General features: G+C 39.9%; 1 protein-coding gene across 1 annotated transcript in view; it reads left to right on the top strand.

Annotated features, from left to right (window-relative positions):
* Positions 1–5805: 5805 nt before the first annotated feature.
* cpne8 (copine VIII) overlaps positions 5806–27490 on the top strand; it is an 85406-nt gene continuing 63721 nt past the window's right edge. The window contains exons 1-2 of the mRNA XM_079603013.1: positions 5806–6006; positions 14020–14060. Coding sequence (XP_079459139.1) covers positions 5900–6006; positions 14020–14060 — 148 coding nt within the window. The 5' untranslated portion in view covers positions 5806–5899. The remainder of the gene's footprint in view (positions 6007–14019; positions 14061–27490) is intronic.

The following is a 27490-nucleotide window of genomic DNA, read 5'->3' as shown; positions in this document are numbered from 1 at the left end:
AATTTTAACATATTTGTTTTCTAAATATATATATATATATATTTATTTTTTTTGAAAAATATATTATATTGTATTTTTTTTTTATCAAGTAAACCCAAGTTGCTTCAGTTCAGTAAGTTTTCATCTTGAAATATTACTAATTATATAATATTATACTTACATTAGTAAATATGACACAGTAGTCTTTAAATGGTTAATGGCAATAAACTTTTGTCAAATGTTTTGCTTTTGTGCATATCTTTCTTTTTTTATGACACTTGTTTTAAAGCAATGCAATGGCACTGTTAGTAATGTTCATGAAGTGTATTTATTTACAAACAATAAATGTGAATGTTTTCCACAGAAGTACAGTGATGGTTTGCTCTGGTGAATGCTGTTGGTGAGGTTTAGTGCACTAGACTGTGCTCTGTGTGTCTCTGTTGGCAGTAAAGCACACTTGAGTGTGTACAGGTGCTCTGAGGTATGACACACACACCAAACACAGTATAATGTCAGTCCAGGCAAGAATGAATCCACAGCATCTGTGTGACACCTGTGGTGATCTCACCTGAACATGAGAGTGGCTAAGAATAGCTACAGTGGGAGTGGAACTCTGCCCTCGCAGTTCTGGTGTTATGTGAGAAAACACAACCTCATTTCAATTTAATCAGACAAATCAATATGTGTGTGTGCCGCTGCAACATTTAAAAAGTATTTGTGGGCTTCAAGGGTGCATCACAGGGATCAGAGAGGGAAGTTTGCAGTGGACACACACAGTATTATGTGAGGTTTATAAGATGACTCATGCATGCACTAGCTGGACGGCACATTTTTATTTTCTGGCATAGAGAAGATAAAACAGATCTAGTTATAGATATAGGGTAACTTATCAACTAACTTTTTGAAGAATCACCCTTAAAAGAATGATTCATCCAAAAATCAAAATTCTGTCATAATTTCCGTTGTGAAAAAAAAGTAAAGCCATGGCCAAAAGCATTGGCAGTGACACATTTTGTGTTTCGTATTTCAGGTTTTATATTTTTTTCACGTTTCTATGGTATACTGGAATTTCATTTCATAAGTATTAATGGCTTTAATTGGCAATATATGCAAAGAGTCAATATTTATAAAGTTGACCCCTTTTCATGACTTCTGCAATTGACCCTTCGCTAAGCACGCCCGAAAACCGCCACTGGCCAATCGTGGCTTAGCAACCGTAACTAGTCGTGGGAGGTCTGGCAAGCTTTCGAGCGAGGGAAACATGCCGAAGCGTTGTGCGTATGGATTGTGCAAATCTGATATCCGGTGTCCTAAAAGTTTTTCAACTGGCTTGGATCAAGCAGTGTGGGACGCCCCATTCACAACTAAATGTCGACAGGATTAACAAAAACGCATATTGCTTGGAAATAATGACGGTTCTTTGTTCATAATGCACATATTTGAGCGTAAAATAAGAAGATTAAAGGCAAGACGGAGGCTCACTGACATACTTTAAAATATATTTCAGCATTTTGATAATCGACGGACTAACGATACCCCAATCCGATCGCGGCTCTCCCGGTGTTAGTGTTATTCCACATGATTTATGGATAAACTGTTTGATTTATAATTATTCGATTATTTCCCCATTTAACTTGCCCTGCTGTGCATGAACAGCTGTTCCTCAATTTGTGTTTCCCATTTGAATGGTCGGCGAATGAGGCGCTGCTGCTTGCGCTGGGACTAGCCTATAGGCTTTAGCTTCAATTTTGATGAAATTATTCTCTAATCGGTTGCATATTATGTCGCTGATATATCCCTCGAATGCATACTGCAGTCCCTTTTGTCTTGCTCTCTCAGATATTTCACCTGTTCGCCAAAAATGACTAATTATATCCTTGGGAATGTCTGACACCGGTACATAGACACTTTAATAGACGTGCCAGGCGCGAAAGCTTGCCAGGCGTAGCAACAGTAACTAAGGAGGGCGGGGCTTAGCGAAGGGTCAATTCGCCCTGGCATGCTGGATAGCAGCGCCTGAGCCAAATCCTGCCTGATGGCGATCCAATCTTGCTTATAAGTGCTTAGCGTTGATCACAATTTGTGAACTTCTGTTTGTCCACCCGCCTTTTGAGGATCGGCCATGGATTCTCTATGTGATTAAGATCCAGGGAGTTTCCTGTCCACGGATCCAAAATGTCAATGTAATGATCTCCGAGCCACCTCATTATCACCCTTGCCTTGTAACTTGGTGCTCCATCATGCTTGAAAATGCACATCACCAGATTGCTTTCCCGACAATCCAATTTTCTCTTTCAGGATGTTTTGATACCATTCTTTATTCCTGGCAGTGTTTTTTGGGCAGAATTGTGAGCTCCTTGGATAAAAAGCAACCCCACACATGGATGGTCTCAGGATGCCTCACTCTTGGTACGACACAGGACTCATGTTCAACTTATCCTTCTTCGGACAGAAGATTTTCCAGATGTCCCGAACAGTCGGAAGGGGGCTTCATCAGAGAAAACAACTTTGCACCTGTCCAATCCTTGTACTGCAGAATTTCAGTCTGTCCCTGGTGGTTTTCTTTGAGAGAAGTGGCTTCTTTGCTGCCCTTCTTGACACCAGGCTGTTGACACCCAGCTCTGCACTAATGAGACACGATTATGTAGCGGTGACTCAGGAGAAGACTGTCCTCTCTCCTTGAAGTTCTTGATGATCCAGTAAATTATATATTCTTTGCAGCAATTTCCTTGCATGTGAGCCCATTTTGATGCAAAGCGATGATGGCTGCACATCTTTCTTTGGAGGTAACCATTGCTAACACAATGATTGGAAGCACTTCCCTCTTTTTATAGGAATCAGTCTGCTCTTATAATCCAATGAGAATTATTTCTCGAGATCGTGGAAAAAGCCATTCTCCTCCTGCATACCTAATCACACAGTCCATCATTATTCTTCGATTGTGGGGCTTAAGGAGAATGGCTGTGGGATGATGCCCAGGGTTGAAGAGACTTTGGCTGCTTATCTCTCCCCTGACGCTGCGTCGTCCCTGAAAGCCCTGACTTTGCTCACCAAGCCATGCTGTACTACTACTTCGCTGGTGGCGCTTCAGAGCAACAACGATTTCGAACGAACCCGAACCTCATTGTCCGCCCGAAAACGCTGCGTTCATGGGGTGTTTATCCTCCTCAAGGAGGCCTGTAGAAATATCAGTTTGAGTTTTCCCTGCCGTACATTCACTTCAGGGGACCAAACTTTAAATAGAAATACACCCGAGGTCAGCCACCCAGGTTCAACGGGGTACCGATTATGATAATGGACTCAGAGCAGGCTCTTGTTATGGAACAGGAGGTGCTTTCTCTTCTGGCAAACGGGGCCAAAGAACGCATTACTTTATCAGAGAGAAATACCGGGTTCATCTCTGTGGAGATTCAGGTTTAGGGTACAGGTTTATTGTTTATCAAATCAGGTCAGAGGACTGGTTTGTCACGATTGATCTGAAAGATGCATACTTCCACATTTACATCCTTCAACAGCACAGGAAGTTCCTGAGGTTCGCTTTCAGGGGGCAAAACATACCAATACCGTGTTCTTCCGTTCTGCCTAGCGGTATCCCCTCACACATTCACGAAGTGTATGCAACTCTGGCTCCTCTGAGACTCCAGGGCATCCGTATAAATATATAGAGGACTGGTTAATAATATTAGACCAGTCTCAGGAGATGTCGTGCTCGACCACATCAAGCGCTTGGGGTCAGCTCTCCTAGACAGTCTCCCTTGGGAGATTCCAGTCAGGAGGAACCTTCTATCACAGGCTGGGGGCATAATATTTGACCCCCGGCAGGAGATGTGGAAACTTTGGGTCTGGCCTCTGAAGGTGATCAGTTCCTATATGCAGGTTTTACCACCACATAGAGTCCACTCTCAATTCTCGAGCTTCCTTCACAAGGAAACTTTCTATTTTGAAGTGGAGAGTATTCACTGTATGGAGTGCACAGTTTGGACCCAGTTAACTGCCCAGTGTCTTCAGTTTCTGCAAGAACGCTTTCTGCCGGTCTTTCCCCGTCCACACTTAGTTTTTGTGGTGGCCATTGCAGGCTTGGGTGGTGGATCTTTGGGGAAGCACCATTTGGTGTCTCATTTCATTTGTGGTACGTTGAGGATGAGACCGATGGCTCAGGTTAGAGTCCCACCCTGAGATCTAGCCATCACATTGGAAGGGTTGTCCTTGGCACCCTTCAAGCCTTTGGAGTTGGCAGCGAATATGTGCGTTGATCTAAAGATGGCGTTTCTATTAGCAATTACATCACTTAAAGAGAGTAGGACCTGTCAGTCGCCTCCTCCTGCATTGAGTTTTGCCCTATGTAGGGTGAAGGTTATTCTCCACCCAAAGCCGGGTTATGTACCTAAGGTACCCACCAATGGGGCCCGATCTACAGTTCTTTAGGCCTTCTATCCTCCTCCTCATGTGTCGGCAGAACAGGAGAAGCTTCATTTACTTTGCAAAATTCCAAAATCTGACATTTTCCGGAACAAATTAAGCACTGGTGCACAACCACTAAACAGACAATCAGCAGGTAGATTGTGGAAGCTATTTCTATGGCTTATGAGGTGCGCGATCTGCCTTCACCTCTTCAAGTCAGGGCACTGCCACTAGAAGCGTTGCTTCTTCCAGAGCACTGTCGTCAGGGGCATCCTTCCAGGAAGTTTGTGATGTGGCGGGGTGGTCCTCCCATTTATAATGCTTTATAGCCTGGACTTGGGTCCCAGGTTCTTTTGTCCTGAGTTGTGCCGGGACAGCTTCACACCAGGACATACATTTGTCAGCATGGCGAAGTGGGTATTTCCCTCCCCAAAGTGTCAGCTGATGCTTGTTCCCCTCTCAGGGAACCATGGTTCATGTGACCTGCGCTGCGTCCTCTTGCCATACTTCCTGCATGCCTGAGAGCTGCTTGCTTCAGCCTATCAAAAGCTGATGCTGTTATGTCACAAGGTGACGGAGCACCAATCAACATTGGACTAGTTGCACACATGCTTCAGTCAAAGTCACGCTGAGGGTGTTCCCCAAAGCATCAGATGGGACGCAGCGTCTCATTCCCCTCTCAGGGAACCATGGTTACATGCGTAGCTGATATTTGCCAACAATATTTGATATACAAGCCAACTTTGCCACCTCATACATTTATATGATAAAAAAAATGTAAACAAACTTTTATTTTCACACAAAATCTGTTGCTCCATCAATGTTCCATCCTTGTTGTACCCTATCCATGTACAGTAGCAAATATTTTTTTATGTTTTTTTTTATTGGATATAATGTTTATATATATATATATATATATATATATATATATATATATATATATATATATATATATATATATATATATATATATGCTATGAATCCACAGTGCATAAAGTGTTATAGATTTATGATGCACAGACAGCTCTCTGTTCTTCAGAGTTGCATAATAGTGGCATCCATGAAGCGTTGATGTCTTGAGAAGCAGCAATTTTTCATAATTAAAATATAAACATCATTAAAATATGAATTTAGGCGTAAATATTTAAAACTATGATAATCTAAACAAAGAGTGCAATAATGAACCATTTCAAAATGTATTATGTGAAATGCTTACCTATGTGCCAAACTAGAATAAGTTTATTTTTTAACGTTCTAAAAGCCTATAGATTATATATAAATTGATATACCTATTCCAGTGAATACACACTTACAGTACACGCGCTGGATGAGTGTAACTGAGCGGATGGTTCACGCATCTGGCTGGTGCGCGTGACTGGCAGGAATTCTCTCGCGCGTGGACTGACCGCGCGCCTGTGACGTCGCGTGTGAAGCGGTGTGACTCCCTTACACACGCACCCACTCCAGATCCACGGAGTGGAGGATGCTCGCAGTGTTTCCCTAGCACTCCCCCAGCACCATGTCCACAGTGATGAGCGGGTTGGTGAATATGGCGAGTCTCGCGGATTTCGAGCCGCTCGCGGGAGTGATCCCCGCCACTAAAGTTGAGATCACCGTGTCGTGCAGGTGAGTGACGCGCGTGGCTCTGCCAGGAGTGCGTCTCAATGCATGCGATGCTTCTGTGTGTCAAAACACTCAAATGCGATGGCTGAACATCTGAGGGGCTGTATCAGCATTTTTTCACATTGCATATTTTCAATTAGTTGACATTCTTTTTTAAATGTCAATTCTTCCTCATAGTAATGTGTTTGCAAGGCTCTGCATTTATAAAGTTCATTAGTGTTTTATTTGTTATATGCGTGCATCGTTTGATTGCAAAATAATGAGCGCGTGCTTAGCCTATATTATAACAAATCATAATTGCGCGTAAGTCATGAAGGGTAATTTAGTGATGTTGCACGTTCTATGAAGCATGTATACACAATACATTAGAAATGTATCTTAGCCTTTATGATTATTATCATAATTCAATTTTTCACGTGCATACTTTATTAAAATACATGATTTAGCACTTGGTGTTGTCCATGTGTGTTAATGCATTACATGTATTAATATAGTCTATAAGAAGTATGACTATATAAAGAGTTTTATGTGCATATGAAGCCACAGTGCATAAAGTGTTATAGATTTATGATATACAGCTCTCTGTTCTTCAGTATTGCATAATGGCATCTATCAAGCGTTGATGTCTTGAGAAGCAGCGATTTTTTCTATTAACTTCCTTTAGACCTCGGAATTTAAATCAGATGCTTTGTTCACAGCACACAATAGACGTGCATTGATATGTAAAAGCTCTATAATAACTAGAGTAATTCAGTCTATTCACCTTTCATTATTAAAATGCAACAGAATCCACACCTGAGATGAGAGCAGGGCTCCGGTGGGTGCGTGTGTGTGTGTGTGTCGTTTTCAGGGAGGAGAAATGTAAATTTATATTTATCACATGAAAAGTCAGCTTTTGCTCAAGATTCATGAAATGTATTGTGATTTGCCTGACCTGATTCTGTAGCCTACCGTAAAACATGTTCAATGTTTGAGTAAAAACTGTTACTGTAGCTGTAGTTGGCAGAATTTACTGTAAAATACAGAAATTATATTTCAGGCGTTAAATGATGGTATTTTGGTAACTGTATTTTCTTCAAATTTGTTAAAAACATATTTTTTAAAACTATATTTTACCATAAAAAAAAGATTTGTCTTGTTAAAATATACATTTTCAACAACAACAAAATACGGTTGTTCATAGTATGTTTAACTCTGTAAAGTTAATTTTTACAATATTTTACTGTAAAATTATATTTATTGTTCAATTTCAGCAAAAGAAATGGCAGTTTTCTAAAGCATCATATTGTTTTGTTATTCTTATTAAGAACACTATTAATTTTAACGATACAATAAATTGCGAAACGTAATACAGTAAAAGTACAGTAGCTATATGCATTTTTAATAATGAAATATAACAGTATTATAAAACATTATATTTGAACTTAAAGATTTTCATTTATAGTTAACCAATTGACAGTTTTTCTTTAGCCTGTTTACATTCCTCTTCTGTTAAAAATGATTAACGGGTATTGTGGATGCAATTTGTCATCAATGTGTGTGAGATTTATATTTTTTTTCACCATTTACTATTCAATTGTATATTTATTGTTCAATTCGAAAAGAAAAAAGGAAGCAGTTTCAGTATGCAGATGTATAAGTCATCAGGCATCAATAGTTGTGAAGGTAAACAGAAGCTATTTTTGGGTCGGGCAGTGAAGATGAAGAGGGCTCGCATCGACTATTGACCCGTTCCGTCTGAGCGGATTGAAGCGGGACCCTCCGTGTTGGAGGTCGTGTCAATAATACACACCGCAAGAACAAGAGGCAAAGCAGGACGCGCAGCTTCTCTCTGGTCTTAAAAAGTGCGACAGGAGTGTGTTGGTTCGGGTTCAGCTACAGCTCACACACACACACACACACGCAGTGTTAGCATCATCTTCTGGCACTCGGAAACCCTTCAAGAGATGTGTTTGTTTATTGAAAATGAATCCGGCAGGATATGTGTGTGTGCTGTACGTATCCTGCCTGTTTCAAACTCAATAAATGATCATGAAAAACGTTAAACAGTAACTGTGTTTTTTGGAAAAAGCTACTGTAAAAACTGTTAGTTGGTCAAACTGTAAATAATAAATGATTAAAGACAAAACTAATTTTACTTCAGTCTTAAAAAAGTATGTAATTATTCCAAAATAATTCATTTTTACAAATATATATTTTTTATTTCTTTATTTGTTGAAAATCAATCGTTTTTAAGTTGTTTACATTACAATGTATTTAAATGTAGTAGTTTAAATGTTATTATTGTTACACACAACAGCCAAAATGCATTATTGAAATAATATTTCTTGTATAAAGCGCTATAGAAATAAAGGTGACGTGACTTGAAGAAAAGTCTAGTTCCTCTAATGCCTAAAACATTATCACAGATTTCTTTTTTAAAGAGATACTACAATAACTTTATTTATTGAAACTGTTATTTTGGAAATACAAAATTAAATTGGTTATTAAACAACATAATTAAAAAACATAAAATCCTCTTTTCATAATATTTGTTGTGTACATTAATTATTTTATTTTTATAAATGTAACTATTTTTGCTTCCCTAATACAATATACACTTAATTCTCCATTTAAAATGATACATTTCTAATAATGTCCATTAAGAACATTTCTCACTATTAACTATGCCTCAATAAACTCCTAATCACTGCATATTAATAGTTAATAAGGAAGTTGTTAAGTTTAGGTATTTGGTAGGATTAGAGACGTAGAATATAGTCATGCATTAATATGTGCTTTATACACACTAAAAAATGCTGGGTTGTTTTAACCCAAGTTTGGGTCAAATATGGACAAACCCAGCCATTGGGTTACATTTTTAACCCAACGTTTGGGTTGTCCATATTTGACCCAAACTTGGGTTGAAACAACCCAGCATTTTTTAGAGTGAAATGTTCCAGAATGTTTTCTCCACTCCTGATTTGATCAAACGTATTTCAAAGCCATACTTTCACTGTGGAATGAATATAGATTTCATGTGTGATTAATACTGTTATAATGTCAGTCTTGATGTGATCTTTACCGAGTGCGAGTTTACATATTAAAGTCCCTCGGGGGGGCACGTCCTCATTAGTGCCACTACAATTACATTCCTCATGAAATATTCCTCCGTGTTGTGCGATATGAGTGCGGAAGAGGAACATTGATCAGAACCAGTGGAAGTGATTGGCGGCCGGGCTCGCTCGCGATGGAGAGCGTGGGATGTGAGCTGGGATTTGAAATGGGAATGTGCTGTTTTGTGTGGGAACGGCCGTGTAAATGTTTGATGAGGATATTCTGGTGTCGGAGTGTTTCCTGTACTCCGGGATCTGTGGCGTAGAGAGGGAGACTCGTGTCTTCAAATATAAACCATAAATGCTCAAAGGGCCTTTCTGGGTGGCCACTGTATCATAAAGTATATCCACACGAGTGTATGCCGCACATCCTCTGAGTTGTGTGTTTTGTGAGCTGGGTTGTCAGGGCAGTGGGACTGAGCGCTGGTGGACGGCATCAGCTGGACAGTACTGTATATCGGACGGTGTCAGCTGCACAGTAACTTAAACTCTTACCTAACATTCAGTGTGTGTACAGTGAGGCAAGCGCAGTGTTTGTGTAAATAGTGCCGTTCGTGCGGAAGAGCTTCTGTCTGTCTCTTGAGTGCCTGAACATCACTAAACGCTGAGCATAGAATCAGAGTTTTTTTGTTTTTTTGAGAGAGATTAGGTTTATTTTCTTCTCATGTTTTCATTTGCGGAACGGGTACACTCCAAAAAATGCTGGGTTGTTTTAACCCAATTTTGGGTCAAATATGGACAAACCCAGCCATTGGGTTAAATTTTTAAATTGCATTTTTTGATCCAACGTTTGGGTTTGTCCATATTTGACCCAAAATTGGGTTAAAACAACCCAGCATTTTTTAGAGTGTACCCGTTCTGCAAATGAAAACATGAGAAGAAAATAAACCTAATCTCTTTACGCCGTTACGAGTTATGGGTTGTATATTGAGTGCTGGTTGTGTTATTGGTTATATATTCATTGGGGTCTATAGGTCTGTCATGTGGACTCTTATTTTGACATTCTGTTCTGTTTCCTTTACTTCCTGTTTCCCAGCTCTGTTTAGTTCCGGGTTCCTTGGTTACTGATTATGTCCTCGTTTGTTTCTACGGTTACGTATTAGTCTCGGCGTGTCTCATCTTGTTATGTTCACGTTCGTTCTATTCCCTGTTATCGTCTTAGTTTAGCACGTATATTCTCCGTGGCGTGTGTTTCTGTTTGTTGGATTTAAGACTGTCCATTGATTATATGAGTTGTACATGTTGGATTGAGGTCATTGGTTATATACTCAATTTTGGGTCATTGTTTATTGGTTATATATTCATTTGGACCTGCTATTGTTATAGGTTGTGATTTGGGGTGTTGGCTTATATAATTGGTTAAATATTCAGTTGCAGTTTTACGCTGTTGATTATATATTCAGTTTAGCCTAAGCTAATGGTTATATGTTCATTTGGACACTTGGGTCAATGGCTATATACTGTATGCAGTTGGAGTTAGGTGTTATTATATATTGAGTTATACATTGATCCCTTTAAAACTCATCTTTGATCACCAAAACGACATATTTAAGTATTTTTTCCCTTGAAAGATATTTCTTCATGCCTTAAAATAACTTAAATGTAACTCTACACCCTTGCCTCATTTATTATGCACGGTTCTATGAATATGCAAATGAGCCCCGCCTCCACTCACTCAGCTCAGAGACGGAGAAGCGTCACCTGCGGTTGCTCTGCCTGCGACGTCACTTGCAATCGACACAAATAAAAATGCGTAGAAATGCGTTTCCAGCAGTTAATTCGCATTGCATTGCCGCTTTAAAGTACTTACAACACCAAAAGTGATTTTTTTGCTGCTTGTGTTCATCGAAATATTATGTTATATTTTTGATTTAGCATTCAAGTAGGCAAAGACTGTTTTAATATAACAGCAAAGCTATTATCATCAAGGACACAAGGGAGTTATCAGGTCTACACAACTACACAAACAGTTTTTATTGTAAATATATCAATTAACAATTTCTATTACTGAGTAACATGTACAAATACTCTATACGAATAGTACAATATAAAGATAAACCGGTACTACTTTATTTTAAAGTGACCTTGTTGATATGTAACATGTACTTATCATAGTAATAATAGTAAATTATGCATAATTACACGCAACTAACCCTCAACCAAACCCTAACCCTATAGTAAGTACGTGTTGTTAATTGATTTAACTCAGTACTTAAGTATCACACTGTAAACACAGACACCAATAAAGTGTAACTGATACACCTTTATAACACTTCCATATTTAAATACAAAAAATATGCAAAGAGACACATTGGCACATTATGTACTTTCTTCTGCTTCAGTTTGACAGAGTACTTTTGTATTAGGGCTGTAAACGTTTAATCGCCATTAATCGAATTAAACGAATTCAACGATTAATCGAATCCAAAATAAAAGTTTGTGTTTACATAATATATGTGTGTATATTGTGTATAATTATGTTGTATATATAAATACACACACATGCATGTTTGCAGAAATATTTGAGAAATATTTGCATTTATATACTGCATATATATTTTTATATGATTTATATTATATATAAATAGAACTATTTATATATATAAATAAAAAAAATTCTTAAATGTATACATGCATGTGTGTGTATTTATATATACAGTACAAAATAATTATACACAATACACACACATATTATGTAAACACAAACTTTTATTTTGGATTCGATTAATCGCGATTAATCGTTTACAGACATATTTTGTATTCATGACATCATCTCCATGTTCAAGGAACATGCATGTCATTTATTTCAGTGAAGATGAAGCTGAAGGGTTGCAGAGCATCGATTCTGTCCTCTGAAAACTCGGCCTATCTAACGTGTCCGCGGTCCGTCATACAGAGCTGAACAGAACCGAGCAGCGCGCGACCGATCCAAACGCCACTTATTCAGATCTCCCATCCAGGGAATCTGTGCAATAACACGGGAGATGCGACTGTAATAAACTGCTCGAGAAAAGCACTGTAACTGCGTCTCAAGCGTGAGATTGGCAACATCTACTGCAGTTTTGTGCTGTACTGCAAGTGTCATTCATGTATTGTTAAACTGCAGCTTCACGCTAACAAAATAAATATGAATATAAATGTAATTTACAATGTACACTTCCACAAATACCCTGCGCCAGCTTTTAAGTTGTTATATGGTTTTCGCAGCGCAAATTGCTTCAGAGCTGTACTTTCTAATGTTTATTTGAAGGAAAAATATGTATGAATAATGAATGTGTTTGTGCGCCTATTAGTCAGCTTACTGTACAATAGTGTAGTGCACCTACCGTAGAAAACAACCGCTTTATAAAATGACCTTCCCAGTGTTGCTTTATTTATTACATGTTGTATTTTACAAGACGTATTTTGCAAATGTTTTCACCCCCCACAAAATAAACCAGGGACAGTAAACTATACAGTGGTTGTACGCCATGATAAGACCGTATAGCCTATAAGACAGTTTACACTCTAGAATAGTTTAGTTTATGTATTGGTTGGCTATAGTAGGCTGTATTGTTCAAATTCGTATACATTAACGTATAACATTATCATATATTGACAGATATACAATATATATGTGTACACTATGTATATTATAAGAAGAAAATACTCAGCAATGGTGTTGACTTATGAATTTGTACATGGTTTGTAAAAACACAGTTTGATTTTCACCACATGGATAATTGGTGATATATTCATTCAGGTTTATGGGTTAATGGTTATATATTGTATGCCGTTGGGGATATGCGATATATATATTCAGTGTATGGGATGCATTTGTGTTATTGGCAATATGTTATGTTGGGCTTATGAGTTATTAGTTACAATATATTCAGTTATTTATGAGGTAAATATTCAGTTGGGGTATGTGTTATTGATTATATTTTTTACGTTTATCGGGTGTACAGTGTATTTGTGAATTATGGGTTATTTAGTTAGGATTATAAAGAACATAATCCTTTCAGAGTTACACATTTTTATATTGGTTTTATATCGTATTTATATATAATTTGTTCAAATCATGTTATGAATAACTTTGGTGTGTAATCATATAAAAATAAAGTCAGTGTGAGAGAACTAGTGAGAACAATATTGAGGTGTGTGTGTGTGTGTGTGTCCAGTGTTCCTGCCACGGCATCCTTAGACTTTTTTTTTCCTGCCTTATCGAGGTTTTACTGTGAGAGATGTAATGATTCACTTTGCGCTGTCAGAAGAGATCAGTGTGTGTGTGTGTGTGTGTGTTTGTGTGTGTGTGTGCGTGAGATTTCCATCAGTGATTCAATGCCTGATACTATGCTATATCACATTTCTTTCTCTCACAATGGTACATTGATACTTCATGTCCTTGATTGCTGTTTGTATTTATGTCTATATAAATGTTTGTTTTATGTTTATATTATATTTGTCGATTCATATAATTCCTGCTGTTAATGAAGAGCTCATCTAAATAAGACAAACCTCTGGAAATGGCGTTTCTCAGTCAGACTCGGTACAAAGTGATCCCTGCAAGAGTAATATCACAGATTCACTTTCTCGTCTCTCTTGTGCGTTTGGCACAGTTTCAATCACGACTCAATTATGCCATGCATTGAATCGCAATTATATATATTTCATCTTGGGATATAGTTGGCAAACCCCGCCGTACCTCAATGTTCGTAATGGATAAAGAGTTCAACACCACTGAACATAGGTATAGATATTTCCACCAACATGTAAGACTTGATGCCTACGATAACTGTGTTTAAATGAATTTTAGCATATGCTAATCAACATTATTCAATCAGAGTTCATAATGTTTTCTTTAGAGTAATGCTGGATTTTCTTTAAAACCCTTTACAGTGGACTTTATTAACTCCTGTTTCTTTCTTTCTTTCTACCACAGAAACCTCTTGGACAGAGACACCTTCTCAAAGTCTGATCCAAGTAAGCCTTTGGTTTCACACGTCACGTTTTACGTTTACTTGTCCATTTATTCTAGTGCGCATTGAAACTGAAATCACATTAGAAAAACGCAGTGAACACACTCATCAGCAGCTCTGATCCCCGTAGGGAGCGTCATTACTGTGTGAAATCTTACCTGCCCGCCTTCATGTTTATGCTGCTGTATTAGAAAGCTTGTGCATGAGACAGAAATACAAATGGGAATAATATTCTGCTGCAGACATACAGCAGATACAGCAATTTCTTTCATACGCAGGAGAGTATTATTCGCATTTGTGTTTGTGTGTGTGGGTTTTGTTTTGATTGCATATTCACGTGTTGTGTGTTCACATGGGTCACAACTGTATTGTGTAATCCAGATGTTGTGTTCAGCTATTCACAGCTTTAATGAACATACAGATGCGTTTGACTGCAGGCTTGCATTGTTCATTCTGCTGTATGGCTGATTACACTGACTGTTTCTGACACACACACACACACACACACACACACACACACACACACACACACACACACACACACACACACACACACACACACACACACGCTCACTCACATGCACATTATATGCTCTAAAAGGTTTTGTTTCAATTGTTTTTTCTTCTATTTTCATCTTGAAATTGGGCCAATTATTATTAGATTGTTTGCAAAGTACATAACTATTCTTCCTTCCTTTAAAGGAGTCACACCTTTGCAACATTATACCCCTGGACGTCAATATATAATATTATAATTTTTTTCTGTACTAACAACAGACTTAATTTAGTATTTTTTTTTTCATGACCATTTTCCATTCTCTCTCTGATTATTCGTATTAAACAGTTTTTTTTCTGTGCCTTTAAGACTTCTATATGCAAATGACCTCTCTTTTGATTGGCTAAGCCCCATGTGTGGCTAAGCTCTAGGTGTGCTGAAGTTTTGGGGACATTTTGAGCATTAAGCACAAAGTTTACTTTAAATTTGACGTGAAAGCCGAACAGTTTATAAATGTGTGTGTGAACACATGGTGATTGACACATTGTCACGTGTGTTGGCTGTAATAATGAATTACACAACGATGGAGAATACACTGGAACAGACTTTAATAATAAATACTAGAGAACACAGAGGAATGCAACCAAACGCATTCGTAAGAATTAAAAAACACCAGGTGAACTGAAAGGAACAAACTAGAAACTGGGTCAAATGACAAGACTGACATACAAACACACACACGTTACACACATATGCAATAGAAAGCTTGATCTTTCTCTCTCTCGTTTTGACCAATAGAGATGTCTTGTAGTTGCATCTAGGCCTACTGTATCTATTGTATCTATAGTCTATTGTATCTATAGTCTATTGTATCTATAGTCTATTGTTGTTTTGGTCTCCAGTGGTTTTGTGCGGTTACGTCTCTTACGTTTCTTTTTCGAATGAGAAACCGTGGGCCAGGCCAGTGTGGCCACTAGTCACCTATTTAAGAAAAAAGAAAAGAAAAATGGAAAAATGGACCTCTGCCTACATTTTTGCATATAACTCCAAAAACATACTGTAATATACATACATTTCCAATGCTGTTTCCAGCTGAAATTAACACTAGAAGTAGCTACAATTGACCCTTCGCAGGGAGTTTGAATGACAGGTGATCTGACCAATCATACTTCGCCATCCGCCATTTTGTCCGACAGAGCAGTCAGGAGAGTTAGCAGATTAACATGGGAGGATTTGAACTTGAGAAGCGGAGTGTACTGACGCCTTTCCGCGGTTAAAACAACATTCCTTCTGATGTTCATTCATGTTTATTTGATGCTATAAATGAACTAGAAGGAAGAGATGATCGGTTCACGAGCAGCTTTAACTGAGCGATCTGTCACGACACATTAAAGAGCCACAAAACGGTATTTATTGTTTCAATTTGACCAAATTTGAAAGGTGAGACTTTAATACGTTTAATATCAAAAGTAACCGAAAAGTAACCTGGTCTGTGTCTGTCAGCGTGTTGTCAGTCTCCTCTCTGCTCCACAATGTATTTTCCACTGCGTGAGAACATGGTAGGGCGTGAGAGCAGTGTAGCTTGTCGGACATAGCGACAGTAACTAAAGGCTCTATTATTTACAACATGACCAAGTTTTCAAGTTTAAATAAAAGATTTTTGTTATAAGGTACAATAAAAAAAACTTTGTGCATCAAAACCACTCCTTTCCTGGTGAAGAAATTAACTTGACTTTTATAATTCAACGTATTTGTGACAGCTGAATATAAAATTTTTGAGTTTCTGAGTGACATGTCATTTATTTAAGCCATGAAATGAACGCCTTCAGTTTTATAATTACCAAAAAATCAAACATAGTTCACCCCATACGCATGTTTTCACGTCCGTCAAAAACTTATGCTGGCTGTCGGTTGGAATATTAGAGTTAAAAACATTGACATAACTCACTCGTGGGCATCCATGACTTCACATCAGCTAGGATGGAGTTCAAACCCTCAAAATCGAGAAGCTTGGTACTGAAGCGGGGCCGTGTGCAGGACCGCTTCCGTTTTAAGACCGGTGAAGATACCATCCCAACAGTCACAGAGAAGCCAGTAAAGAGCTTAGGGAGGTGGTACAGAGCCGACCTGACTGACAAAGCAATTGTGAAGGAGATGCTCAACCAAGCAGAAGAATGGCTGAAAGCCCTGGAGAGGAGTGGCCTACCCGGCAAGTACAAGGTATGGGGCTACCAACACGGCATCCTTCCAAGGCTCCTGTGGCCACTGCTTGTGTAGTCTCGCGTAGCCAGACCTTCAGAGTGACGTCTGAGGCTGAGACTACTGCTTGTGTATGAGGTCCCCCTGACAACAGTGGAGGCTTTGGAAAGGAGAATTAACAACTTCCTCGGGAGGTGGCTGTCTGTCCCCAAAAGCTTTTGCTCTATAGGGCTCTACAGCTCAGGGAGCAAATTGCAATTGCCAATTACATCAGTCGTGGAGGAATTTAAGACAGCCAAAGTTCGGTTGGCCATGATGTTGCGCGACAGTAATGATCAGGCTGTGCGACAGGCCAACATCGTGGTGAAGGCGGGACGGAAGTGGAAGGCCTGCGGAGCTCTGAGGGAAGCGGAGGAACGCTTACAGCATGCAGACATCATGGGCACCGTGACGCAGGAGAGGCTGGGCCTGAGAGTCATCACCCGAGCAAGCTGGAAAGAGGCAAGGGCAAAGGACCGGAAAGGGATGGTGCAGAAGGAGATTCGGGCTGTGGAGGAAGAGAGTAGATAAGCCAGGGCAGTAGCCATGAAACAGCAAGGCAGCTGAACCCGGTGGGAAAGTGTCAGAGGAAGATCCCTCAGTTGGAAGGACATCTGGAATATGGAGGGGAACTGAATAAAGTTCCTCCTTAGCTCCGTGTATGATGTCCTGCCAACACCAACAAACCTCCATAGATGGAGACTGACAGAGGATTCTTCTTGTGCGCTGTGCAAGAGACCGGCAAACCTGGAGCACATTCTGTCGTCCTGTCGGGCAGGCCTGACTGAAGAGAGGTTCAGGTGGCGCCATGATCAGGTGCTGACACAACTGGCCGATGGACTGGAGAAGGAGAGGAAGCGGAAAAGAACCAAGGCCCAAGATAAAGGCCCCCGCTTCATTTGCTTCCTCAGGCCTGGGGAGAAGGCAGGCAAGGAGGACAGATGTTTAGGGATCCTTGGTACGGCAGAGGACTGGGAGATGAGAGTTGACCTCGGAAGGCAACTCAAGCTTCACGAGGAGATTGCCGTAACCAGCCTCCGACCAGATATCGTGCTCTGGACCCAGGCAACAAGACAGGTGGCCCTAATTGAGCTGACGGTACCCTGGGAGGAAAGGATCGAGGAGGCACATGAACGCAAGCTAGGGAAGTATCAGTCCCTCATCTCTGAGAGCCAGCAGAGGGGTTGGAGAGCCTGGAATCTACCGGCGGAGGTGGGTTGCAGGGGGTTCCCGGGACAGTCACTTTGGAGAGCATTGGGGATGCTTGGGGTTAGAGAGGGCAACCCGCAAGAACCTGGTGAACAATATAGTAAAGCAGGCAGAGACAGCATCCAGATGGCTGTGGTTGAAGAGGAGCGATCGGTGGCTAAACCAGGCTGGCAGAGAGGGCGGGGGTCAGAGCTGAGTGGTGAAGTCCTGAATGACCGAGGGAGCAGTTCCAGGATGCTGGTTCTGCTGTCAAGCCCCATTGAGGTGTCGTGGGCTAGTTGACGAAACACCGGTGAAGTGGGGTGCCCACTTGAAAACCCAGTGAAGTTAACAAGTCTGAACCATGCGGCTCTGCCCTCAGTTGAAGACGTCTGAGGGGAGCGACTTCTATGCTAGCCACCCACGTAAGGAGCAGGACGTAACTCCTGCCAAGTGTGGTGGCTGCGATATACCCAATCGTTTAAAGACATACGAGAAGCAGAGGTCCAGCGATTACACGCATTTCCTGGAAAAGCCAAACCACCGGATGATTTTACTTCATCGCCGCTTTCCGAGAAGAGGGAGAAAATGGCGGCCTGAGCGGCTTCAGCATGCTGTCAGAGACGATACCGTACAAAACACATAACACACGTTGAGTATATATGCAGACATCCCACCTCTCCCAAAAGGTCTGGGAGTCTCCCGCATATTGATAACCGCTCCCTAACGCCTGCAAATTATACACAATTTCCCAGAAATTGAGCGAGCGAGAGAGAAAGCATCTCATGGTATTAAGATGCGTTTTCAGTGAACCGATCACAAGTCGTCATCCAAGATGCATTACCGTTACTCGGGCTGAACCCAAATATTCGTTCGGTGGGTTGGTATTCGATTTTAAATTATGGGATTCGAATATAAAAAAAAATTGTTGTTGTTTTTTAAGCACACCTGGCTTCCCCCTCGAAACGGCTCTCACTCGTGCTTGAATATGTTTACACTATAAAATCTGGCGAAGTATAGCTGTTTTTAATATGATGGACAGTTGAAGGAACCGCGCTATGCTTAATAAATATATTTGCTTCTTACAACTGCATGAGCTTGCATGGAGAAAAGCGCATGCCTGATCTTTTATTTTGGGTAAAGCATGGTGGAAAATAGATTAATAGAAACAAAATATATTAGCAATTTTACCCGTTATTATCAATCTAAATGAATCTACTGCGGAGGAGCTTGTTAAAACTCAAATGTGAGATTTTACTGGGACAACACGTTTATTGAAATGTGAGCTGCGCTAATTGTGCTAGCAAGCCTAACGTTACCCTGTTCTATTTATTTGTTTTTTTCTATATAAGAGAATTAATTTAATTTCATTTAATTTAAACCTCCATTTTGTAACAGACGTGTGTTTATTTGAGCACTTCTGTCAGTGAAACACCACCACACTACAGCCTGTAAAACATTGAAATATATATCAGTACATTTTGGTAACCTAAATAATATAACAGTTACATATTATTTAAAAAAAACATTTGTTTTATATTCCCCGACAAAGATGTGTCAATAGCCCGCGCTCTGCGCTTTGAGAGGGATGTGGGACACGAGCAGGAAAGACAGTCATTCTATTTTCTAATATCTTCATGTTTTCTCCTGATCTTCCTACTGGCACTTGTTGTAAAAGGCCTGAAGAGATTTACACATTTAGGATGTTTGATTTTTGTGCTGCCAGAGAAAGCGAAACTTAAACCCCAAGCGTGTGTGAAATGCGCTTTAAAAGATGGTATATTCTTACATGCTTTGTTACGTTTAATTACCCCTTAGCAGATTTTGATAGTATCAGTGTTATATTTCATTGTGTTTTAGTTCAGTGCCAGTTTTCCCAGTGTGTCTGATTATTTATCCCATTCACAGGTTGTCTCATTAATTTCCTCGCGATCTCCTGTGTATTTACACTCCCTGCTCCGTTCAGGTCTTTGCCTCGTCTCGTAAACGCTTGTGGTTGTTTTTCCTGTGTTTCTTGTACCGTGAGTTCTGAATTAAAGACTTTAGTGATGTATCTTCATCTTCATGCACTTCTATTGTGCAGCCGCTCATGACAGAGAGAAGCTATAAAGCTTAAATGGCATGGTTGCTTCAGCAAATGTGTTTTTACTTCATGTTTGCTTTGTTAACACTTTTGGTTTAGGTTTACGGTAGAGTTTAGGTGCTTTTTTCAAACACAAGCATTACAATTTTAGCACCACTCACCACCAGACCAGGGGCGGAGCGGGGGGGTGGCTAATTGGGCTTAAGCCCCGAATGTTTTGTCAAAAGCCCCGAATCTTTTAGGTTTTTTAAAATAACTTCAACTTTGTTTCATTTCCTCTCAGTCTTTCTGACTGGAGCGGCAAAAAATGAAACAAAAGCTCTATTACCGTGCGTGGTGGCGGACGGTAATGCATCGCGCATCACTCAGCTTGTTTGCCAACTGCCAATAAAAAACTAACAAAGAATATAAATCTTCTTCTTCGTCGTTGTCATCAGGGGCTGGCGGGCTGTTGATGTTTTCACCGGCGTCGTAGCGAGCTTACTGGCTAACCGGCTGAAGTTAATATGGACATAAAGTTTTTTATATGGAACACTAACAGTAGCCTAAACCTCACCGGCCGGAGAGAGATTCAGAAGTAGCGTCGGACGAACCGCGGACAAGTGTATGCTGCGTTCACACCAAACGCGAGTAACGTTAGAGCGTCTGGCGCGAGTGATTTCAATGTTTAAGTCAATGTGAAGATGCGTTTATGCCAGTCTGGAGGTCCTGCGGCACGAATGTGGCATTTAGCACGGCAGGCGCGAATTCACCTCATTCGCGCGTCCAGTTTTTTTTTTTTTTTTTTACCGAGTAGGCCTAACTATCATCATTTTCCCAGATACTGTATAGATTTTTAGGCATTCTATTATCTCAAACAGCCTGAAAAATTGTGCATTTAGCTGACGTAATTGGGAAAAAAAATCTCCCCGGGGGGCCTATGCCCCCGGACCCCCCTAGGTTTGGGCTAAGCCCCGAATGTTTACATCGTCTGGCTCCGCCCCTGCACCAGACATTTAATTTCCAAAACATTCATCCGTTTTGGATAAAACCGAACAAGCTCTTAGTGTCACTCACTGGACATTTTGCTTTGAAAGCGTCACAAAACATGCAAGAAGCAACATAATATAATTTTGCAGAAATGTCAACACAATAAGCCTGGATTGGAGGTTCAGGGGAATTTTTTAGATTGGAACATTAAACTCAAAGTATATTTCACTGTTGACACAAACTCTTAGCGTTTGGCAGTGTTTCTCTGGAGTGTAGGGTCAAAGAAACAACAACATGCTTTTTTTTTTCTGAATCGAGACTTTTATTTTGAAAGACATGCATGGAAGTTATTGACTCTTTCTGTCAGACTAGGTCAAGTAAGGAGTGCCTGAGAAAACCGGTGTAGTTACAGTACGTTGTCAATTAGTAAGTCATGAAATTACCAAAAAGTACCAATAAATTACGTAACTTCGTGTGTTAGCTGGGAAAAAATTGCATGCAGGTATAATGCTAAAAAAAATTGGGTCGCGGCAATTTGACCATGGGAAAATGTGGGTCCCAATTGGTCAAACCAGTGCACTAACACAGATGGCCAACACATGCAGACACACACACACAAGAAAGTGTTGGCTTTGGCCATGGTCTGCACTAATTCTCCTTAGAAGTTATGTAAACATGTATTTGTACTTTGTATGTACTTTAAGTTCAGGTATCTCTTAAAGAGATAGTTTACCCAAAACATTTAATTCTGTCATCATTTTCTCACCCTCATGATGTTCCAAACCTGTAAGAATTTATTTCTTATGAACACAAAATAAGAGGTTTTGAAGTATGTCGGTAATGGTATTCGTCAATGTGGCCCATCAACTGTATGGTTACCTTCAGAATATCATATTTTGTGTTCATAAGAAAGAAATTCTTACAGGTTTGGAACAACTTGAGGGTGAGAAAATAATGACATTGATGTCGAAATGATAATTTTTCAAATCAGAATTTTTATTTTTCAACCCCCTCACAAATGCATTCAACAATATTGTTGTTGCGGTCTCCAGTAGTGCATTGTTGTTTTTCCCATTCGTTTTCAAATGTGTAAAACAACGGGAAGGTCCAGTGAAAAAAAGAAAAAGAAAAGTGAGGTTGACATGGTATCTGGATATTTTTAGCTTGTATTTACACCTTCATTCATTACATTTTCAAGTCTCCATGTGATTGAGATTTACCTAAATGCTAATGCTAATGCTACTGGCCACTTACATTTGAGTGATAACAGAAACATTTCTGTCATTTAGGGCATTAGTTTTTAAAAGGGTGTTAAGATTACAAGTGAAAAGCGTGAGCTTTTATAAGACTTACAGCACATTAAACTACATCGTGAGTTTGTGTGTTGCTTGGGAATCGAACCCCTGATCTTGGTTTTGCTAGCGTCATGTTCACTCATTTTTAGAATAAAGGCTTAACCAGAATATGGATATTAATTGAAATATTATGTCCATGCAAACACGGTCACCGCTGTGCAGAAGAAATACCTGGGATATTAAAGAGATCTTATTTGAGATCTTAATGCAAATGGGACTTGCAAATTGTTATTATGAAAAGCATATGACACAAGGAAGCTTGAATTAAGACATCAATGCAACAAGAAATGGTCCTTCCCCTAAACACACAAATTATACTGCCTGCAATATGACATCAAGCGCTGTGGACGCCACACACACACACACACACACACACACACACACACACACACACACACACACACACACACACACACACACACTGGCAGTGAGCGATGAGGCTATATTTAGCCGTCTGGAGTCCCGGATCCCAGTGTCTTTTGGCCGGTGTGTGTGGGGAGGAGTTGTAGCGCTGCGTGACTGGCCCCATCACGTCAGCACAGCTCAGACTCAGCACATATAAGACGGCTCTCCTACAGTTCTTCTGCTCATCATGATCGTGATGATGATGAAGGCCCTGGAAATGTTGTAATTCTTACCCCAACAAAAAAAGAAATCATTCATCCATGTTGCTTGAAAAACTCATTATAATTTTGAGAGGGGATGTTCAAATGTTCAGAGGGGATGTTCAAAACCAAATCAAATTGGTTAGATTTTTTTTACGGGGATGAAACGGATTTCTATCTTTTATTCACTCGATAGGTTACGAAAGCGATCCGAGTTCAGTAAAAGTGCAGCGGAGTACTCTACGGTTGGTTGCGCAATATCGACTTTTGTGATTGGTCATAATAAATGCAGGTTGCAGCCAATGGACATGCTTCTCTATCAGTGCGGCACGTCCTGATTTTGTCAAGTTAGAAGCGTTCCTGAGTCGACATTTTTTGTTGATCCTGCACGCTTAACAAACAAACTAAAGCTAGTTCAAAACGCAGCAGTTCGAGTTCTTACCAGAACCAGGAAGTATGACACGACGCTCCTCCACCTGCACACTTCTATTTACCTTTTCCCGGCTACAACGGGAGTTCCCACGGGACTTCAGCGCGAGACTACAGCTAGCACTATTTAGGTGAATTTAAACAACGGCCAAGTTGCTAAACGCATCTTGTTGTCATGTAAGGACCCTGTTCATGTTGGACAGACATTTTAATTGCATTTTGTGTCTGTTAAGAGGCACAAAAACACTCTTTATGAATATGCCCCCATAACTGCCGCTTTAGCTGAGTGAGCTCTGGGCATTAGCGGTAGCAGCTCCGTGTTGCAAACACCAATCCGGTTCGTTTTTTTTCTATAGACAGAACTCACAAAGGTATAACGATCAAGATTAACTTAAAAATTCTCCTTTAAAGGAGAACTCCGGTGCAAAATGAACCTTTGGTCTAATTACACATTGTTACCTAGTCAACCGTTATCTGAGATTTGTTTTCATGATTATCGAATGTAAATAGTTTTATCTCTAAAAACAGTTTAGCCTTCGGTTTGAAGGTAGGGACCCTCATTATGCTACCGTGTTAGCGTGGGGCTATTTTGAGCCTTGTTAGTGGTATTAACAAGCGATTTTTATTTGTCATTACTCCATGCCCCATATACTAGCGTTATACTAGCGTTATAGGCTAAACTGTTTTTAGAGATAAAACTATTTACATTCGATAATCATGAAAACAAATCTCAGATAACGGTTGACTAGGTAACAATGTGTAATTAGACCAAAGGTTCATTTTGCGCTGGAGTTCTCCTTTAAGGCTTGGTTTGTAGGGAATTACAAACATGCACACATATATTCAAACGCACATAACTATAGAATTAATTCTTGATGCGCACGTGAGCACCATCAGCGCTTCTCACAGGTTCGCGTTTAAACTCTATGTAGAGAGAACGGTGTTGTCTTAGCGGCCCCTAATATAATAACTAATCGTTGCGATGGAAGTGAATCAATCAAAACTAACTTTAGCTGGAAAATAACATTATTCAAGAACCGCTATGAAGCCAAAACAATCTGTTGCCTTAAATTATACGTTTATCTCTGTAAAGCAGCTTTGAAACAATCTACATTGTTAAAAGCGCTATATAAATGAAGATGACTTGACTTGACTTGACAACATTCCTGTCCAAAAATCCCAACTCCTAAACCTAACCCTACCCGTAACGTATCCCCAAAATCAGACGGGTGAATAACACTGATGTGGAAGCACCGAACCCTGGTTGTAAGCCTAAACTTCACATAAACCGTAAACTTGTCCCTCAGATCTGATTGGTTGATTGGATGAAAGTTTTGCACTTGGTGAAATCCTCTCAGAACCGATCATCAGAGCAAACCACTCCAGGTACTGTAAATCAACCAGGATGATCCGAGCCGAAACCCGGAACAGAAACTGTCAGTTTAATAGAGGTGATAACAGAAACTTTGGTGTGGATAAAACTGCCTTTACGAATCTGAAATTGCCCATGTTTAATCGGATTTAATATAAACTCTGTCTAATGATGACGTCTAGCCTGAAAAGAGACGGTGTTTCTGTTAATGAGATATTATACTGTAGAGCTGCCAGATTAGTTTCAGGACCGGCCCAGGCTCTGCTGGTGCCCGAGGCAAGATTTTACATAAAAAACCCCACCATAAAAAATACTTATCTTTCACATGAACTGCAGTGATTATAATATAACATTAATAGTGATAAACGTTAACGTTAATATGAAGTAAATACACATGAATGGGAGCAAAGGAATTACACGAGAATTAAACTACAAATCGTCATCCCCATTTTGGAGAATACACTGGAAAATGACATACTTAAAATTTATGTCTGCTATTCATGAATGCTTTAGACACAGTCCTAGTCATGGTTTATTTTTTTGATCAAGTAAAAGCAAGTAGCAATTTAATAAAAAAATTTTTAAAGTAAAAAACATTACATGGCTTCCCTACCTGGGCTGAACCATCACGGCAACATTAATAGTCACACATACAGATGATCCCACATATCAAATCAAGATATTAGTACTTGTTTTATTTTGTGAAATATCATATTTGAATACTGCACGATACATTGTATTAGAATCGATATCGCGATGTGTGCATCCATGATAGTCACATTGCTGGATCACAGTTGATCCGGACAGACTTGTCTGTAAATTCTCGTGTAATTCCTTTGCTCCCATTCATGTGTATTTCTCACCATTTATTTACTTCATATTAACGTTAACGTGACATGCACGTGATTCTCTGATGAGTGCAAAGTTTAACCGTCATAGAGCGAAAGTTTATCATTTGCACAGATTTTAGGTCCTGACGTTTGAAACATTCACGTGATTTTAAACCATTATTGAGCAAGAAGACGCGCTGTTTTCCGTGCGCGATCACAGAATTGCATTTTCTTTCGTGTCTATTTGTGGTTGAATGGACACATACACGCAAAAATTATGTCATAATGAGTGTGAGTGTCCTAAACAGAGTCGCTTATGGCTTACGAGAACGTAAACATTTGAGAAAGAACATTCTCATTGTATTATGCGCATCATTATATGGTTTCGGCATTCGGTCTTAAAGTGACAGCAGCCTTATATATAGGCTACTCCTGCTGTCTGTGTCTTTAGTGTTGATCAAACAACCATACGCATTGAGAAAATCACTTGTGTAGCTTTAACAAAGGCTGCATTTACACTGCAGGTCTTGATGCCCAATAGCCTGGTCTGCCAGACTCTCGCACATTTCATTTGTACAGAGAGTCTGGCCTCTCCATGACAAGCGTTAACTTCCTTGAAGGCGGGTACTGTGTTGAAGTTTAAAACTATTGGATCTGCCCAGAGTCACTCTGGATCTGCCATAACCAATCGCTAACGTTTGGTCATGACGTATGACGACTCAAACTAGCGCACGACCTCAACGTCATCGCTCTCAGACACTCCCTCTGTTCGCTGATTGGACCGGTAAAAAATTGACTGGAGAAAACCCAAGAATACACCGCAATCCCGGTAAAAGTTTAGTTTATCAGCTGGCTCCGATGGTCGCTTAGAAGATGGGACGCAATGAAAACCAAAGGAAGGGATGCGCTCACGATCTCTGTTCTCTTCAGCCTCAGATGAACACGCTTCTTCAGCCTCAGAGCTCTGTGGACAACTATGCGTCGCTCAACATACGTCACTTACTGCGTTGCTCTGATTGGTTGTAGGTCTATCCAATTGAGTGCAGAGTTTTTTTTTTTCCTGGTTCGGTTAAGACACGCCTCCTAATCAAAGCCCTGTGGAGCAGTATCAGACTCACAGTCTGCCTAGAATATGAGTATGACGAAGTCAGGCTAACGATTTGTCTGCTTACATGGCAGACGCAAATGCACGTATCCGATTCATATCCGATTTATTTCCACATAAATGAGTGAGGCCTGAAGCCGATCTGAGAAAATCGGAATCCATGTGCTTTTTTCCCGCTTACACGTTCACCGGTCATATCCGATCTGAGCCACATGAGAGGAAAACATCGGAATTGAGTCACTTGAACCATGCAGTGTACATGGGGGCCTTTAAATATATTTCATTTATACAGTGCAGACTACTCAGTGTTATTTTACATTCAATTATTCAATTTCTGTACCTAAATACTGTTAGACTTATCTGAAAAACATCACTGTTTATTTCACTCGTATCTTAGTTTGTTCTATTGTATTTATCTATGCTTATGATGTGTTTATTGTTTTCTATGCAGACGCATTCTCCTACAAAATCACCCCAATCTTTCTAGAATGATTTATACTTTCTAAATATTCAAGTCAGAATACATATCGCAATATATATTGCAGAAAAACAAAATATCGCAGTGTCAGTTTTTCCCCCAGTATCGTGCAGCCCTACTTGAATGTCTTAGGGCCAGAAATGAGGTTTCTATGACAACAAAGAAGAGATCTATGACAGTGCACTCATCTATAGCCCTGTATGTACATTTCAGTGCATGTTATTGTGCATGTGTGTGTATTTTTGGAAACTGTCCAGGTCGCCATATGTGTCTAAACACCCAGATG

This window comes from Phoxinus phoxinus, assembly GCF_949152265.1.
Source record: "Phoxinus phoxinus genome assembly, chromosome: 25".
Classification (NCBI taxonomy): Eukaryota; Metazoa; Chordata; class Actinopteri; order Cypriniformes; family Leuciscidae; genus Phoxinus; species Phoxinus phoxinus.
Note: the sequence above shows the minus strand (reverse complement) of the source record. Positions and strands in the feature narration are given on the sequence as shown.